General features: G+C 38.1%; 1 protein-coding gene across 2 annotated transcripts in view; it reads left to right on the forward strand.

Annotated features, from left to right (window-relative positions):
* LOC122749242 (schwannomin-interacting protein 1) overlaps positions 1-17,409 on the forward strand; it is an 830,285-nt gene that overhangs the window by 207,326 nt on the left and 605,550 nt on the right. Inside the window, exon 1 of one of the 2 annotated variants that reach the window (XM_043995507.1) lies at positions 2,520-3,101. The exons of the other annotated variant lie outside the window; for it this stretch is intronic. Coding sequence (XP_043851442.1) covers positions 3,039-3,101 — 63 coding nt within the window. The 5' untranslated portion in view covers positions 2,520-3,038. Of the gene's footprint in view, positions 1-2,519; positions 3,102-17,409 lie in introns of those variants that run through there. 2 annotated transcript variants of the gene reach the window in all.

The raw sequence follows: 17,409 nt of genomic DNA on the forward strand, positions 1-17,409 counted from the left end.
ACATGTAGTTTAATGAGAATTTAAAAAATAATTTTGAAGGGGCTGTTACAGATTTTCCTGATGTTAAATCACAATGGACAGTGCCAATTGCAACTGGATAGTGTTAGGTCATTTAAAAGATAAGGCAGAGAGAACTGAAACATCAAAACATTCCTATTGTATATTGGCAGAGAAAAATTCTTTTGTTATCCTCATTTTAAGGAAAAGTTGTCCTAATTGTCATATTTGAACTATGGATTATATTATAATTTATATTTTAATAGACAGTTCTGGGAGAAAATGCAATAGTAAGAGATAGTATTTAGAAACTCATTGGTTTGCAAGAATTATGTATCAGAGTCCATTTAGTCCACCAGTTCTTAGCATGGGGTCAGTGAACTTTCTTTAAAAAGTTGACAACTATATTTCAATATAATTGGTGTCCCTTCATAATTTATTTATGCGTTAAAATATCATTCTAAGAAAAGGTTTATGGCTTTACCAGAATGTCAAAGGGCTCCAGGACAGAAAAAGTTAAGAACTCCTGCTCTAATCCTAGTGCCTCATTTTACCAAAAAAGGAAAGAGAAAATTGTTTTTCTATTCATTCTCTTTCAAGTCAGAATTAGAATTTTACCAACATTTATTAAACCCCTTCTGTTCACAGAACATTGTCCTACATACTGAGGAGGATACAAAGTTTTAGAGAAGATAGTTCTGGCCATCATGGGACTTACAGTTCAATAGGAGGATGAGATTCCAGCATTAACAGCTATAATCCAAATCACTACATATAAAAGCATTAGAGAGGAGCAAAAAAGACTGTTGGGAAGGTTCTGGGAGGAAATGGAATTTAAGTTGGGCTTGAGAATATCCTAAGTAATTAAAAAATGACCGTATTCCTTCAATACTCAAAATGTGTCTGATTGGCTGAAGTTTGTTTGTTGTTTTTTTTTTTAAATCCGGCTGTTTAACAAAGGGATAGATAGACTTTGTTAATTTATTTGTACATTGGTGCACCAGGAAATATTTATTTCAAAAACCATTTATTATGCCTACTATAGGCTGAGTGCTGGAGATACAAAGACAAAATCATGATCACACCTATCTTGATTACATTGGGAAGAAAAGTTGGCCTCTTGGACTGATGTCATAGGTTTTATTCACATAAATATTAGAAGTTTACATTAAACTTGGAATTGTGTTTATGATTTTCTCCCTGTTTACATTTCTTTATATTAAGAATGAAAGGGGCAGCTAAGTGGCGCAGTGAATAAAAGCACCGGTCCTGGATTCAGGAGGACCTGAATTCAGATTTGACCTCAGACACTCGACACTAGCTGTGTGACCCTGGGCAAGTCACTTAACCCTCATTCCCCGCCCCCCACAAGAATAAAAGGAATCAGAATTTATTAAGCATCTACTATTGTGCTAAGAACTTTACAAATATTATCTCATTTTATCCTCACAACTTTTTGAGAAAGGTGCTATTGTGATACCCTCTTTACATTTCAGAAAACTGAAGCATATAGATGCTTCCCCAGAGTCACACAAAATGAGAATTTCCTCAAGTGAGAATATCACTGTGTTAATGGTTACTGTTTTACAAAATTTAACAAATTAGTTTAGAGGTGGTCTTTATTGTTAAGTCTTGGTTATTTAATGAACATAAAAGGGGATGAGATGTTTTATGTATTAGCAAGAGGGAATGTCAATTATAACCAGAAAATCCTGCATTCTAGAGTATGACTAAGTATTCTGGCTAGCATTAAAGTTATAAATTATATGAAATGGAATCTTTTACTTCCTAATTTACATGAATGATTCATTAAAGGCGATATCTGCATATAATATCTATTATGAATTACATACCCAGACTAATTAAAACCACATGAACTAAAGACTGAAGAGTTCATGATTTTGTAGGCTAAAAAAATCTATGCATGGTAAACCCTTTCTGAAATAAAAAAAAAACCAGACCATTATAAGTGTTTGCCTTACAGAAGTAGTTTTTTTATTCCTTCAAGATATATTTGGTTAGATCCTAAATATAAATCCACTCATTTTTATCTTGTAATTTCCAGAGACTGTTAAAAATTGTAGTTGATTATAAAGAAAACATCTGGCAAAAACAAGAAGGTGTTTTAAAAGCACATTTCATTTCTTCCCACAGTTGTTGCAACTGTTCTCCCTAAGTGGGAAAAGGAAACCCCCTTTTAAAATTGGAGCAACTGTGCATTAAAATTCCTTTCCTAAGCAGAAAAAAAAAAGCTGCCTGTGGCTTGCACAGTGATTCTGATGGGTATATGAGTAGCAGTCTGATTTTCCCTTCAGAGTTAAGTGTGTTAGCAAAAGACCAAGCCCTTTAGTTCCACTGGGTTTTCAAGGAAATCATTATGCCAAACACTTCACTAGAAAGGCTTCATCTCCATACAGCAGCCACTGTGACCTGTTTTAGAGATGACATCATTGGGTGTCATGTGGCTCCTTAACAGTTCAGTCTCAGAAAGAGATAATCTGTGAAAGCCACCAGTGCCTCATTTCTGCCTGTGCTAAGTCTCAGCAAGCAGAGGCGATGGCAGGAGTGCAGCAGCCCTAAGTGAGGAGAGTTTGTCCACCACAGCTATGGAATTCTAGGTCTCATTTTACATATTTATTTATTTTAGAAATAAAAACATTTGACAGGATGAAAAGCATTAGCAACTCTGGACTGAAGGGAGCCTGGGCTCTGCATTAGGATCAAGTAGTTGTCTGGAATCCTGGCTTCTCTATTGTGTGTGTTTCAGTTTGAAGAGAATTGATGAAATTCAATCTAAATCCAGCTTCCAAAGAGCTCACCACTTTTTTAGTTGGTGTTTGAAGATTCCTGCTGTACAGTCTCACTTAAGAGCTGTGCTGGATAACCGAAGGGCAGCAGCACCTTCTTTGTAGTGTGTGTGTTAGAGATATTCTTCAGATAAGTTTACTTTCTAGCAAAATACTTCATGGATTTCTCTCTCCTGCCATCCAAATAAACAACTCCTTCCTTTCAAATGGGCAAGGTTCACTCTCTTCAGAACCATGGAGAGCTCAGGACAGCAACAAATCTTATGGGAGTCTGGCCAGGACAAAAAATCTGACAATGTAAGTGCTCCAAAATATTTTTCATTTTACATGGACCATATTTTTACATGCTACTGATAAAACATAAGGCTTTACTCTAGATGAGGTCAAGTTAAAGGCAATCAGAGTATGGTAGGGCTTCCCTTCACTAAGTAGTGTTGGTAAATTGCAAATATTTTTCATGACTTTCTTAAGATACTATTTTGTTGCGACAATTATTGGTCACTAATTTTGGAAAAGTGATTTTCTTTCAAATTGAGTAATTCACCCCATATTAATTGCTAATTTTTTTGATTTACACTTATTGGTCATGTCAATATTTCAACAAGTGAGTAGTAGAAATAAGTTTAGACTGTTGGATATATATATATATATATATATATATATATATATATATATATATATATATATGCCTTAGGAATTCAGGATACCCTCTGGCAAACTGAAACATAGCAAATAACTCTATCTGGAATCATGGGGGTTATCTTCCAAATTAAATTTTTCTGGGAAAAATGGCATTTTATATCTAAAGGAAATATTTCTGATAAATTAAAAAATGCAGTGATATCCTTTTGTAAAGTGATTGGCATGATCCCCTTGTTCTCTGTCTTTTGTAATGCAAGTATACTTTTATCCTTCATTAGGAAATATTTACTTAGTTAAAAGTATACTTGTTAAACTGTTACAACCTGAAAAAATAGAGTCATCTAATCTCTCCTTAATAATGCCTTAATAATATAATTCAGATGTTATGATCAGAGAGGGAGAGGGAAGAGGGAAATGCAGAGAGAAAGAGGGGTAAGGGGAGAGAGATAAATAAAATAAAATGAAAAATGAAAAATTTTGAATAGCTAAGAAGTTCAGCTATATTGATGTTTATGGAATTATATAATTTTAAATTAGAGAGAAAATTATAAAAATATATCATTTTAAAAATTGATAATCTCTTAAAATAAATCAGTACTGTAGGGTAGTCAGAGGAATGTGTTTATGCTAAACCTTTTCTTTTAAAATCAGTTGTGAGAAAATTAGTTTTTGATAATGTTGTTATGTGAAATCCCATCCCTTCCTTATTTGTCTTCCATTTCAAAAGGAAAAAAAGTCAAGTAAAATACAGATTTCTTAGACAAGTCCCACAAGTTAATTATATACAATCCTCATAGGTATAAATAATTCCAAAATAATTACTGGTGTTTGTTAGAGTAAGTATTTGGGAATGCCACTTTCTAAAAATGGCATTTCTGCATTGACGTTGTACATGGTATTGAGTTTAAGAGAATGAATCTAAATTTCATTTCTCAGGCACAACAGGTATATGTTAATTATTTTGGTTTCCCAGAAAATATCTGAATGTTTACTTAGTAGGTAACTTGGAATAGATCGATGATGGTATAGGAAGATCATGGGGCTGTCTAGGATACCTGCTGTTTGAGGTTCCTTTCTTTCCAACTTTTAAAATGAGTCTGATTTTATAGGTAAGCACATAGTGCCGTTAGCACCACCAGGGGGCATGCACAGGGGCTTTTTACATATTGATTGCTCTTTTAAGAAGAGCTGCACCCTTTCAGTGCTGCCCGTGAAGTTTGAATAAATCATCCTGACTCATTAGGCTGTAATACTGTGATCGACTGGATCCAAGATTTGTGCCATAATTCAAATCTATTTTCTAATTAGAGATGGGCTGGGATGGCTGCCCCTCATTCAGCAATTCATTCTCTCTTGGTTAACATTCTACTTGTGTTGCCCTTTTGACAATGTCTCTGGATTTATAGCCACAGCTGTTTGGCTTGTTTCGCGTCGTTTTGATGTGCTTCTCTACATATTTATTGGATCAGAAATGATTGTTGCAGAGCAGACCACAAACATTTGTGATATCCTCTCAGTCATCCATGAAAACACACAAGTCACCTGAGTGCTAGAAAATGCCTGGCTTTGCCCAGTCCACTTCACAGCCACTCGACTCTAAAGCTGTAAACATGCTTCTCCCTCCTGCCACCCACCTCCATCCTTTCTAGCATTCCGGTGGCAGCAGATGTTTGTAGAAGTTCTTAAGTTTAGTTGAATGGCATTTTTTAAATTGCCAGTGTAAAAAGGTTCTCACAATGCTTTTTTTCCTTGGCCCACAAATCCTCAGAGGGCTTTTGTTGCCCATGTGAACTAAAGACTCTGGAGGCCTCATTAAATGCCTGTAAAACATGCCCCTGAGCTTCAATACTTGATAGCCAAACATGACTGGAGCTGACTTATCAATCAAATACAATTCTGTGATTGAGTGTGACACCCCTCCCTGCCAGCCAATTCTACTCTAAGAGGAGAATGTTGATCTTGAGACCCTTCCTTACATTCCAGAACTATTCCTCCTGAAGCAAAATTTTCTACATAGGCATTTGTATACACACACACACACACACACACACACACACACACACACACACACACACGTCTATCTCAATTGCAAATTTCACTTTCCCTCAGGAAACTCCTGGCCAGGTACTGTTCCACAGGGTAAAACCAAGGAAGAATTGGCCTAGGGAAGACCCAAAGGTTGTTAGGTCATGGGAAGCAAGGTTAGGTCACCTAGGGAAGGAATGTTGGAGCAATGTATTGATTTTACCTGAGTGAATAACAGGCTTGTCTTCCAGTGCTATATGTGTGGGAATATCAGAATCCAGAGGCAGGACACTGATCATATTATCATAGCATCAGAACCGGGTAGTGCTTAATGATCATATCGCCATATTTCCACGACTGGACCAAAAAGAGGATGTAGAGAGAAGATCTACTCAAACTCCTCCATTTTACTTAATTTAACATGTTCAATTATTGATTCCTTCTTCTACTGTTTTCTCTTCCTAATGATGCACCCATAAAACTTCATACATGTCTTCCCAAGTTTCTCTGATTTATTCAAATTTGTTTTACTACATTAATATGTAACAATCTGGCCATTCTACAGTTAATGGGTACCCACTAATACTTAAAATTGCCCAGCAGTGAAATAGTCAGGCCTTTTCAGCCTATCCCATTACCTTATCTTCTCTCCCCACTCTTCAACCCATTCACATATATAATCATCTTTTTTTTATTCCACTGTGTTATGGAAATACTTTTTTGTTCCATGAATTGAAAATAAAAGAAATTTAAATAAAAGAAATAGGCCTATAAATTAGTGAGTTTCTAATCTCTGGAAATATTTTAGTAGGGGTTGAATGATTGTATGCCTGATATGCTGTGGAAGGAACTCTTGCTTTGGGAGAGTGGCTGGAATAAATGGCCTCATAGAGGCCTCCTATCTCCCAAGATTCAGTATGGAAAAGGTTAGGAGAGCACTAAAAGTCAGGAGAGCACTGGGTAGGTTGGCCCTGTACACAGGTGATAAGTGACTCTCAGACAACAAGCTTTCTGGGGCTCAGAGTCATTTATTGGAGGGAAAGATATCATTTGTGTTGGTTTGTGTTTGCATGATGATTGATTTAAATAAAAACAAAGAGAAACCCAGGATTACAGGAGATTTCAGGCAGCTCTGAGCATATCCTCCACTCATCACTTTTGGATTTGGTGGGAAAGAAAGAGAAGAAAGGAGTGGGAAAAGAGTGAAAGGGAATCAAGGAAGAGAAAAGAATATAAGAAAGGACTACTGAGAGCATAGAAGAGAGTGCAGAATTTAGGGTGCTAAAGGAATTGCACTAATAGTAATGCTGAACATTTTTCAGAGTATTGGATCTTGAGGACTGAGAAGAGATTGGCAAGGAGGCACAAGGATGATTAAAAATTGGTGGTGATGGTGGGCAAGAAACAGAGAATATGACAAAAGGCTAAAGGGATTGATATTTCACTTGTAGAAAACACTAGTAGGTCAAAGTAAATAACCATTCCCTTCTAAGTAAGTAATTTAGGTCAGTTCAAATTCTGACAATGACAAACTCTCTGCCTATCTCATGATGGGCTTGACATGAAGTTCATGTGATACAATAGAAAGAACTCTATATTTAGATTTAGAGAACCTGAATTCCAATCCCATCTCTGCTACTCAGGACCTGTGTGGCTGTTTCCTCAACTGTAGAAGAAAAAGATTGGACAACACGGACTCCAAGGTCCCTTTTAGCCCCAAACCAATGTTCCTATGAACTACTCGGTATGATGCTTACTTATAGCTGAAGCCTACTTTGAAATCAAATAAGAATCTTACAGACAAGTCAATATTGTATGGAGAAGACTGGAGAGAGAAGTTAGCAGAACTCAAGTTTTATTCTTAACCCTGAGCCTGGTGGAATTCATTGACTTTGACAAATCACCTGACTTGCCTGTTTTTCCTTACCAACCACAACTGCCATCTTATCAGTCTCAAAGAGATACCGAAAAAGAAGCTTAATGAGATAGTTCTTTGAGGTCTTTGGAATATAAGGGAGCATTATCACATTATTATTTTCACAAGCTGTTAACTCAAAAGAAAAAAAATGAGTGAAAACTTAATGCCAAGGAGATGTTTGGCACTTTGTCAGTTCCACTTTAGCTTTGAGGCCTTTTGGAGTGGTGCCCATTTTATTCCATGCCACCAAGTAGCTCAAAGCTCTCTTTTTCAGCACCCACAATATTTTCTTTCCTCTGTGACAGAATTAGGTGATTGTAAAGGATGATGTTTTACCACAGTTATACCCTTCAAAAAATCCCACAATTATGAAAGGAAAAATAGGATGGAACAAACACAAAGCAATTCAAGGCCTGCAAATGACAATTGGTACTTCCCTTCCTCTCATAATAACTCTGGCCTTCTCTGATAGAACAGGCCTATGAAACGAGAACTAGCTACTCCACAGATGCTCTGGTCTAATTGTGGAAAGCTGCCTGTTTATAAAGAGGCCTTGCTTTTTTTCAATAGGCCTGCCGATTTGTAGATAGGCCAGCCTGTTTGTGAAGTGGCATATGGGCCTTGCCTGAATTCAGAACACTGTTTATGGTCATTCAAAGCCTCCCAAAGTGGCAACATAGGTTGAAAGAGGGCTTGAAGGAATACAAATACCAGGGTACTTCTTTTAAGCAGAATAAATAAAGGAATTAATGAAACATGAAGATTTGACAACTTCATTTTAATGGCCTTATTAAGACAGATAAAAGCAACAATGATGGTTAGGTAGTCACAAAGGTACTGTTTATTTCTTTTATTTGAAACAAAAGCTAATGTACTAATGATTTGGGGGGGGGCAGGGCAATGAGGGTTAAGTGACTTGCCCAGGCTCACACAGCTAGTAAGTGTCTAGTGTCTGAGGCCAGATTTGTACTTAGGTCCTCCTGAATCCTGGGCCAGTGCTTTATCCACCTAGCTGCCCCAATGTATTAATGATTTTGACAACTCCTCAAGTTTTCCACATTTGGACTGGGCCATCCTCAGCTGTGTGGCATAGTGGATAGAGGGCTGTTCTTACATTCTTGAAGGCCTGAATTCAAATCTCACTTCTGATACACACTTGCTGGGCGATCCTGAACAAGTCACTTAACCACTCATTTATCTAAGCAGTCCTCTAAGACTTTAAGTTACAGAGCAGTTAGAGATTTACAGTAGTGGAGAAAGTTTCTTTAGCTTGGAAATTCCCTCTATCAGTCAAATCACAGGTCAACTTCTTTCCCTTGTTGTACTCATACTCACATTCACTCATGCATACACTAGCTTTGTATATTTAAGTCTGATACTGTTAAAGATGAGAGCAGCATGACATTGTAAATAGAGGGCTAGCCTGGGTGTCAGAAAGACCTAGGTCCAAAGTCTGCCTTTAACATATATTGGCTGTGTGATCATGGGTAAAATACTTTAACCTCCCAGTACCCCTGATGAATTCTCTAACATCCTAAAATGACAGAGTTGCTAATAGGTAGCAATTGACATAGCTTCTACACCTGAAAAGCCCCCTACTCTGATAAATTCACCAACCAAACAAACCCAAATTATCCATTTGACTTATACTTTCAATTTTCCTACACCTTAATATTGCCTTTTACTTCATTTATGCTTGAAACATCTTGCTTTTTCTGAATCTTTAACAACAACAAAAAAGTTACCATGGAAAAAATAGAGCAAAGTACATGGTGTCTTCAGATGAAAATTCATTTCAACATTTAGTGAGATCTAGTCTGTCCAAGGTGCTAGGTGGGCACTGGGGATAAATAGCAAGATGAAAATGCATGCTCTTGCCTTAGAATCTCTGAGAACCTAGTAGAATTTTGGGGTATTTGGAAAGACGTCCTGGCTTCCACGTTAGCTTTCTACTTATAGGAGGTAAGTCATGAGACAGTGTACTTCCTTAGTATCCGGATTAGGTAATATTTTTATCTTCTGCTTGGCTAAAATAAATCTTAATAAGCTATACAGACAACAGCATGATCTAGTGGATAGAGGGTCAAGAAGCATCAAGAAGAACCTTGGATTCAGTCCCTCACCCCTTCTCCCTATTATCCTGAAAAACTTCTGTCCCTTATCACCTTCTGACTTTGTTCTTACACAGGAATTGCTGAATAAATCTGGATCAAATCATGAAACCATGCTGAATGAATCCACTGCAAATTTATGTTAATAAATGTACTAATCTCAACTAGGCCCTTGCTGTGACATAGCAATCTTTTTACACCACCCTAATTGACTCAAGATCCCATTCACCATGGTGACTTTTCCAATTTTTTTCATCTCTCCTCTAACCTCCCTCCCTTAGCACCCCCCTCTCTAATCCCCAAGTTGAGAATCTTGCATCATATTTCATTGTAAAAATTTGAGGCTGTTCACTAAGAGCTCTCTGTTCTCTGATCCTCCTCACCTCATATCATCCAAATAGCTTCTGCCATTATCTCTGCTTTAACTTCTGTCTCACACAAAGACATGGCCTTTCTCCTTGCCAAGGAAAATCCCTTTACATTCATAAGCAATCTCATTCCATCTCATCTTTTCCAGTAGATGGGCCCCCCTATCATCACTATTCTCATTAATTTTCAGTATTTGTCTTGTTACTGGCCACTTCCTTATGATCTACGACATATCCATGTCTCCCTTATCTTCAAGAAATTCTCCCTTGATCCATCTTATCCTACTAGCCACCATCCTGTATCCCTTCTTTTTGCTAATCAGTATCCCTACTTAATCTACTCTCACTCACATTGATTCTCTGCAGTCTGCCTTCTGCATATTAATCTCAAACCAGATGTCCTATAAACATCTTAAACTCAACATGTCCAAAACTCTTCCTCTAGCTAACTTTATTATTACTGTTGAGGCTATCACTCCCTACAGTTAGCCAAGATCAAAACCGAGGTGTCATCCTTATCTCATCACTCTCTCACCCCCTCCATCTAATCAGTCACCAAATTCTGCAAATTCTATTTTCTTTACATCTCTTACATATGCCCTCTTTACTCCTCTGACACTACCATGACCCTGGTGGCCATAGCAGGAGCAATGTCAGTTCACAGAGTGGTGCAGATGCTCCTCAAATAAGTCAGTATCTCTCCTGTGCCCTCATTAGTGTCTTTACATTTCAAGTGTGAAGCTGCTCAGCCTACAACATCTCATGGATAAATGTCTCAAAGATTTCTGAAGACATTTCCAGTCTGAGGTGAATACAAAAATCAGCCTGATTAGATTCAACCAGAAGATATTTATTTCACTGCTCAATACTTGAAGGAACAAGATTTTCTTAGTCCTCTTATTCCTGTGTTGGCAGATTGTAACTGTTCCTTGGCTTAACAGATGATCTCCCCCTCTCCTTCCTCCTCTTCCCCATCCATCTCTCTCTCCCTCTCTCTCTCTCTCTCTCTCTCCCTCCCTCTCTCTCTCTCTCTCCCTCCCTCTCTCCCTCCCTCCCTCTCTCCCTCCCTCCCCTCTACCACTCCCCTTCTCTCCCTCTTCTCCCCTCCCTCTTCCTCCTCCTTCCCTCTCTCCCTGTCCTTCTGTCCTTCCCCCTCTCTCTCAGTGGTATTTTATTCCAGAATCCTTGTACCTTCCCTTTGTCTCATGCTTCAATCTTTTAAGATGGAAGGGCCTCCTTCCTCATTATAACTCTAGTTTTTAGGTTTACTTTTTGATTATCCACAATCATGACTTCTTCCAGATTAGAAAAGGAGACAGTCTTTTGTACAGCTCCACTTCCTTGTTTGTGATGGGTATGGAGTAGAGAGGAAAGCATCAATTTTTTCATTACTGAGAACTATTCACCCCATCACACAGGAAGCCTTGGGGTCTTTATGAGCATCTCTGTGCAGCTAAACCTATTCCCCAACTCCTGATGGTATCCAGTGTTATATAAATGAATGAAGTTCAAAAGGCTCGATTTTTATCCCCTGCATTTCTCGATCTTCCATGCTTCGACTATTCCAAGCTATGGCCTAAAGCCATGCTGTTCTTCTGGGAGGTCAGTGTTGACAATATAGTGTAGCAGTTGGACCAGAAAGATTATAAATCAAACACAGGAAGCATTTAATGCATAAGGGAAAGAAGACAAATAGAAGATGACTCTCCTCCTTATCCCTCATTCTTCCTTTAGATTGCCTAAGTATAAATTAACTCCTAGATTTAGAAAGTCTATTACTCTCAGGATAACTCTCAGGTAGCCAGAACTCTATATTGGGAAGCATCAAGATGCCTTTTACCTTTGTCATTGTGCGTGTACATGCAAAATGCTGCCAAATAGACTGTTTCCATTATGGTCACAAATCGAAAGGCTACCAATGCAAGCAGAGTTCTTTATTATTCAACTATTTATTTTTAATAAGTTTTATTAATGCCTTTTGTCCCCTCCTATATTTTTCTTTTTTAAGTAATAAAAATTTTTATTTCTAGTTTTGAGTTTCAATTTTTATCCCTCTTTCCCTCTCTGAGTCGATAAGCAATTAGATATGGGTCATACATGTATGATTATGAAAAAATTAACATATTAGTCATTTTGTACAAGAAAACCTAAACAAAAGAAAAAATGAAAGAAAGTGAAAAATAGCATGCTTCAGTCTGTGTTCAATCAATATCAGTTCTTTCTTTGGAAGTGGATAGCATGTTTCATCAATTGTCCTTTGGGTTTATCTTGGATCATCGTATTGCTGAGAATAATTAAGTCATTCACAGTTCTTCATCAAACAAATTGCTGTCTTTGTGCACAGTGTTCTCTTGGTTCTGCTCACTTCACTGTACATCAGTTCATACAAGTCTTTCCAGGCCTTTCTGAAATCACCCTGCTTGTCATTTCTTATAGCACAATATTCCATCACCATTATATACCACAGCTTGTTTAGCTATTCCCCAATTGGTGGGCATTCCTTTGATTTCCAATTCTTAGCCATCACAAAAATTGCTGCTCTAAATATTTTTATACAAATAGGTCTTTTTCTCTTTGGGGGATGTGCAAGAAGAGTTCTTAACTGACAGCATTCTCTCAAATGTATCACAACAAATTGAGGGTTCATTCCCTTCCTTAATTCTGTCTTGGATGGAAAAAAACCCTAGATATTTGGACTGTGGTGCTTATTTCAAAAAAACTGAAATGGAAAAAGGGGAGAATTTGAAATTTGTCAACCTGGGGACAGGGTAAGGTTTGAAAAATTCATGAAGCTTCAAGGCAAGAAGAAGAACTCATTGACTTAATCTCCTTTTAGTATATTTGAGGACATGTATTCAACATTGAAACAGGCAACATATAATTAGAAAATATTAAAAATGCATGTTCTGGGGGCAGTTAGGTGGTGCAGTGGATTCAGGAGAACCTGAGTTCAAATCCAGCCTCAGACACTTGATACTTACTAGCTGTGTGACCCTGGACAAGTCACTTAATCCTCATCTCACCTCCCCCCCCCCCCCCGCCAAATGCATGCTTTTATAGTTGGCATGCATGTGTTAAATCTATACAGGAATTGGGTTTTCTTTTGTGAGGAAAGCAGAATGGGGTCATTTAAGGCTGTTTGCTTTTCAGTTGGGATCAGAATTTGTTTTCAAAGGGTCAGGAGTGTCATGGAGGCCAAAAACTGTTTAGGAATCTAGGTTTGGAAAACAAACAAAACAAAAACACCCAAACCTATCTATCCATCCATCCATCTATCTATCTATCTGTCTTTCTGTCTGTCTGTCTTTGATCACCTATCATCCATGTATCTATCTCATTTATCCATCTGTCTGTCTATCTTTCTTCTACCATCTATCATCCATCATCTATCTGTCTGTCTATCTGTCTATCTGTCTATCTATCTATCTATCTATCTATCTATCTATCTATCTATCTATCTATCTATCTATCTATCTATCTATCCTGTCTGATATGGAAGATATGCATCAGGCACTGATTTCCTTGCTTCCCATTGATGGGGATTTGGGGATACCATTGAAGAGGTCTCCATTTCCATCACATAAAAATGCCCCTATCTGGGAATAATTGAAGCATGGCTCATCCTGCCCTTGAGCCATGCCCTTGAGCCATGCCCTTGAGCCATGCCCTTGAGCCTTGCCCTTGATCTCAACAAGAGTTTTATTCTTTTATGCCTGAAGTTTTCAATACTTGGAAGTACAGGGACTACTATGAGGGCATGCCTATTGGGTGATTAGTATTGAAAGCCAATGTCCCACAGGTAGTAGTAGCAAGAGCGAGCCAACGTAGCCATTTTCTTATTCTGGAAGAGATGCCATTAATGATTGTTTAAGAGGAGCATGCTTCCCAGCTAGGGTCATAGTATCATGGGACCACAGAATCCCCCCTTCCTTCTGCTTATTAGCTCCAGCTTCTCCTATATAAATCTTGTTTGTGCATGGTTGTTTGCACATTTTTTTTCTCCCATTAGACTGTGAACTCCTTGATAGCAAGACTGCCCTATGTCTTTCTTTGTAGACCTAGCACTTAGCACAGTGCCTAAAATATGCTTAATCAGTGCTTAATGTTGGCCTTCCTGAGGGAGAGTTTGAAGGGCCCTCAAGATCAAATCCCACACCCCCCTTTTATAGACTTTACAGGAATGAAAACTCAGAGAGTTAAGGTAAGTGACTTGTATACCCATGGAGTTAGTATCAGAGCTAGTTTGTAAGCCTAGGTTTTCCATCTCAAAATCTAGCATGTGCTGCTGCTGCTGCTACTGCTGCTGCAGAGTGATTGATTATGCAACAGTGAGAAGAAGAATAGAAAAGGCCACAGAGGAAACACTGGGCCATAGGAGTTTGCTTTCCCATATGTATTTCTACCTCTCTCCATCTGTGCACTCTGGTAGTAGACTGGCATCCAAAGAAGGCAGCCATGAAAGCTTGTCTCATGTGGGTTCTCTTAGTTGTGTGCTGTGTCTGTGTTCCTGTTGGAGAGCTCCTCAGGGGCCTGGGCACATCGAGCACCCAGAGAGTGTTTGGGTGAGCATGATTGCAATACCCCAGGCACAGCTGTTGCTACATGCCTAACATGAATTTCTGAGACCATGTTCTTTTCCCCATGGCATACCTGTGACTGATTCTTCCTGTCATTGACAAAATCTGAGGCAAATGTTTTGGGCCCACAGGTGTTTGCTGAATCTGATCTACTCTATCCTATAGGATAAGACCAGAGAAAGATCTAGGACTCTCTTCATGATAGGGGTTTGAATTGGGGCAGTCCCAAGGGGATCCTTTTTATCCCCATCTCTACTTAAATAAGAAGACTTTCTAACAATGGTAATTAGTTTTGATACAGCATTTGAAAGTTTGCAAAGTGCTTTACATATGTTGATTCTTTCTATTCTCACTCTGAACCTATGAGGTACATGTTATCATTATCCCCAATATACAAATGAGGAAACTGAGACAGAGAATATTTAAGTTACTTGTTCAGGGTCATACAACAAGGAAATGTTTGAGGCAGGATTAGCCTCAGGTCTTCCTGACCCCAAGTACAATGCTCTATCCATTATACCATCTAGCTCCTTTATATGAGAAGCAACAGGGTACATAGGTTCAAGAAGACTTGGGTTCAGATACTGCCTCAGGAATTTGTATTAGCTGACTGATCCTGGGAAATTCATTTAATCTTTCTGAGTCTCAGTTTCTCTAACTAGACTATAAGCATAGAGTAGGACCTATATCACAGCTCTGTCATAAGAATGAAATTTAGATAGATAGATGACAGATAGGTAGATAGATAAAGATAGAGATAGAGATATATATGTGTGTATGCATGCATGTATATATGTATGCGTATATATACACATACTATAAAGTACATATACTATATTACTATACATATATCTATGCATATAAACTATAAAGCATATAACTATATATTATATAATATATACATGTATTGTGTATACACATACAAACATATAGAATACACACTATAAAGTATAGATATATACACTCTACATGTGTGTGCATATATTCACATGTACATATGCACACATATACATAAACAATAATATATGCACATACATACACATACATATATACTATAAAAATGATGGTTGATGGTAATGCTAGATGATGCCCCTGTCTCCAGAGGTTCAGGTATATGGGCTATCAATAGTACTTGGTTATCCTAAGGATGGGAGCAGGAGGCAGTGTATACCCAAGGCCTGTTCCTGCCTCTTCAGGTTGATATATGGAAGAAAAGAGCATTCCATTCCATGCGCCACTAAACATACTGCTCCACCCTCTCTTGTCTTGAGTAAGGAGTGGATCTCCTAAAATTATAAACTTGGGTTTGGGGGAGTTTTTTGTCAACTAGAAAAATTAGGAGATTATCCTTGTTTTACTACTAACAGGATGTTTATAGAGTTTCGTCTTTCCATAAACATTAAATGCCAATGACTTACATGGACAGCCAGGGTTGCCTGGGAATTTGCAATGAGTTTTGCAAAAGATAGAACCGCTAACAAGATACTTTTAAAATGTATGCCTCCCCCCCACCCCCTGCCTTGAGCAGTAAAACAGCTTTAGAGATCGTAACTTGAGAATATATGGGCATTTATTTATAGCCTACCTTTTGGCGGAGATCTGAGATGACATTTTTCTTTTCAACAGCACTCTCGAGTGGCACAGCATGATTTATAACTTTATTTGGATATTGTCTGCATATGCTGCAAAAACTTGAAAAATTATACAAATCCTGCCAAACACATTTAGTTATTTTTCTAGATACTAAGAGTTCCAACTACAACATGTTAAGTTCTTCATGCATATCTTCAAGAAAAACACATGCAAGCACACACACACACACACACACACACTTTATCCAGAGAAACCTAGAATTTTAAACTGTGCTAGATTTTAAGGCAGAATCTGTTCTTTAGATGGTCATTGGAACTTCCAGAGACTCTCCAGGTGACTTGGCACCAGGGCACACCTGGAAGATCCAATTGGTAGAGGACTTTTACTTCTTGGATTCTAAGAACAGACTGTGGGCTGGGCTAGAATTAGTCTTGTAACTTGACTAGAACTCTAAGAACAGAGTTAACCTGGAGGTCTATCAACTTAAACAAATTATATATGTATATAAATATATACATATGTGTGCACATAAATAAATGTATATGTATGTACATATTACCTGTATTTCAACAGAATTTGTTTCCTTTGTAATTCTATGTATTTCAATACATTTTTTTTCTGAGATGTCTATAGGCTTCACAAGATTGTCCAAAGGGTCCATGACATAAAAAAAGATTAAGGATCTGTGCTCTAATAGAACAAAATTCTTTGGTTCAGCATTTGGCTAGGCTCAGAAGATTCAGAAATAGAAGAGACCTTGAAGAGCATCTAATCCATCCTCTCCTTTTTATAGATGAAGAAGCTATGTCCCAAAGAGATGGAATAACTTGCCTGAGGTGCCGAGGGAGCAAAAGGCAGGAACAGAAAGCAGGACTTACAGCCAGCTTCTCTGCACTGATGTCAGTCATAACACTCTAAACACCCTAACAGTGAGAGCTCTTTCAAATTCAATGTAACTCAAGAGATGAATGGTTTCCTCTCCTCAGAAATCTTTAAGCAGAGGCTGAGTAAGTGACTGGGTGTGTTATAGTGGGTATCAGTTGGACTCTGTCACCATTGAGGTCTATTCCAACTCCCCAAACTTGATTCTATGAAATCTGAATCTTTCCCCTTCTTCACATAGCCTATGTCTTACTAACAAATCCTGAATTTGAATATAGGATAATCAAGAGGAGTGGATAGAGAGCTATACTTGGAATAAATAAGACGTGGATTCTATTGCCCCTCAGTTACTAGATGGGTGAGGCTCGGCAAGTCATTTAAATTCGCTGAGCCTCTAGGGGCAGCTAGGTGGCGCAGTGGATAAAGCACTGGCCTTGGATTCAGGAGGACCTGAGTTCAAATTTGACCTCAGACACACGACACTTACTA

Source organism: Dromiciops gliroides, chromosome 3, assembly GCF_019393635.1.
Source record: "Dromiciops gliroides isolate mDroGli1 chromosome 3, mDroGli1.pri, whole genome shotgun sequence".
Lineage (NCBI taxonomy): Eukaryota > Metazoa > Chordata > Mammalia > Microbiotheria > Microbiotheriidae > Dromiciops > Dromiciops gliroides.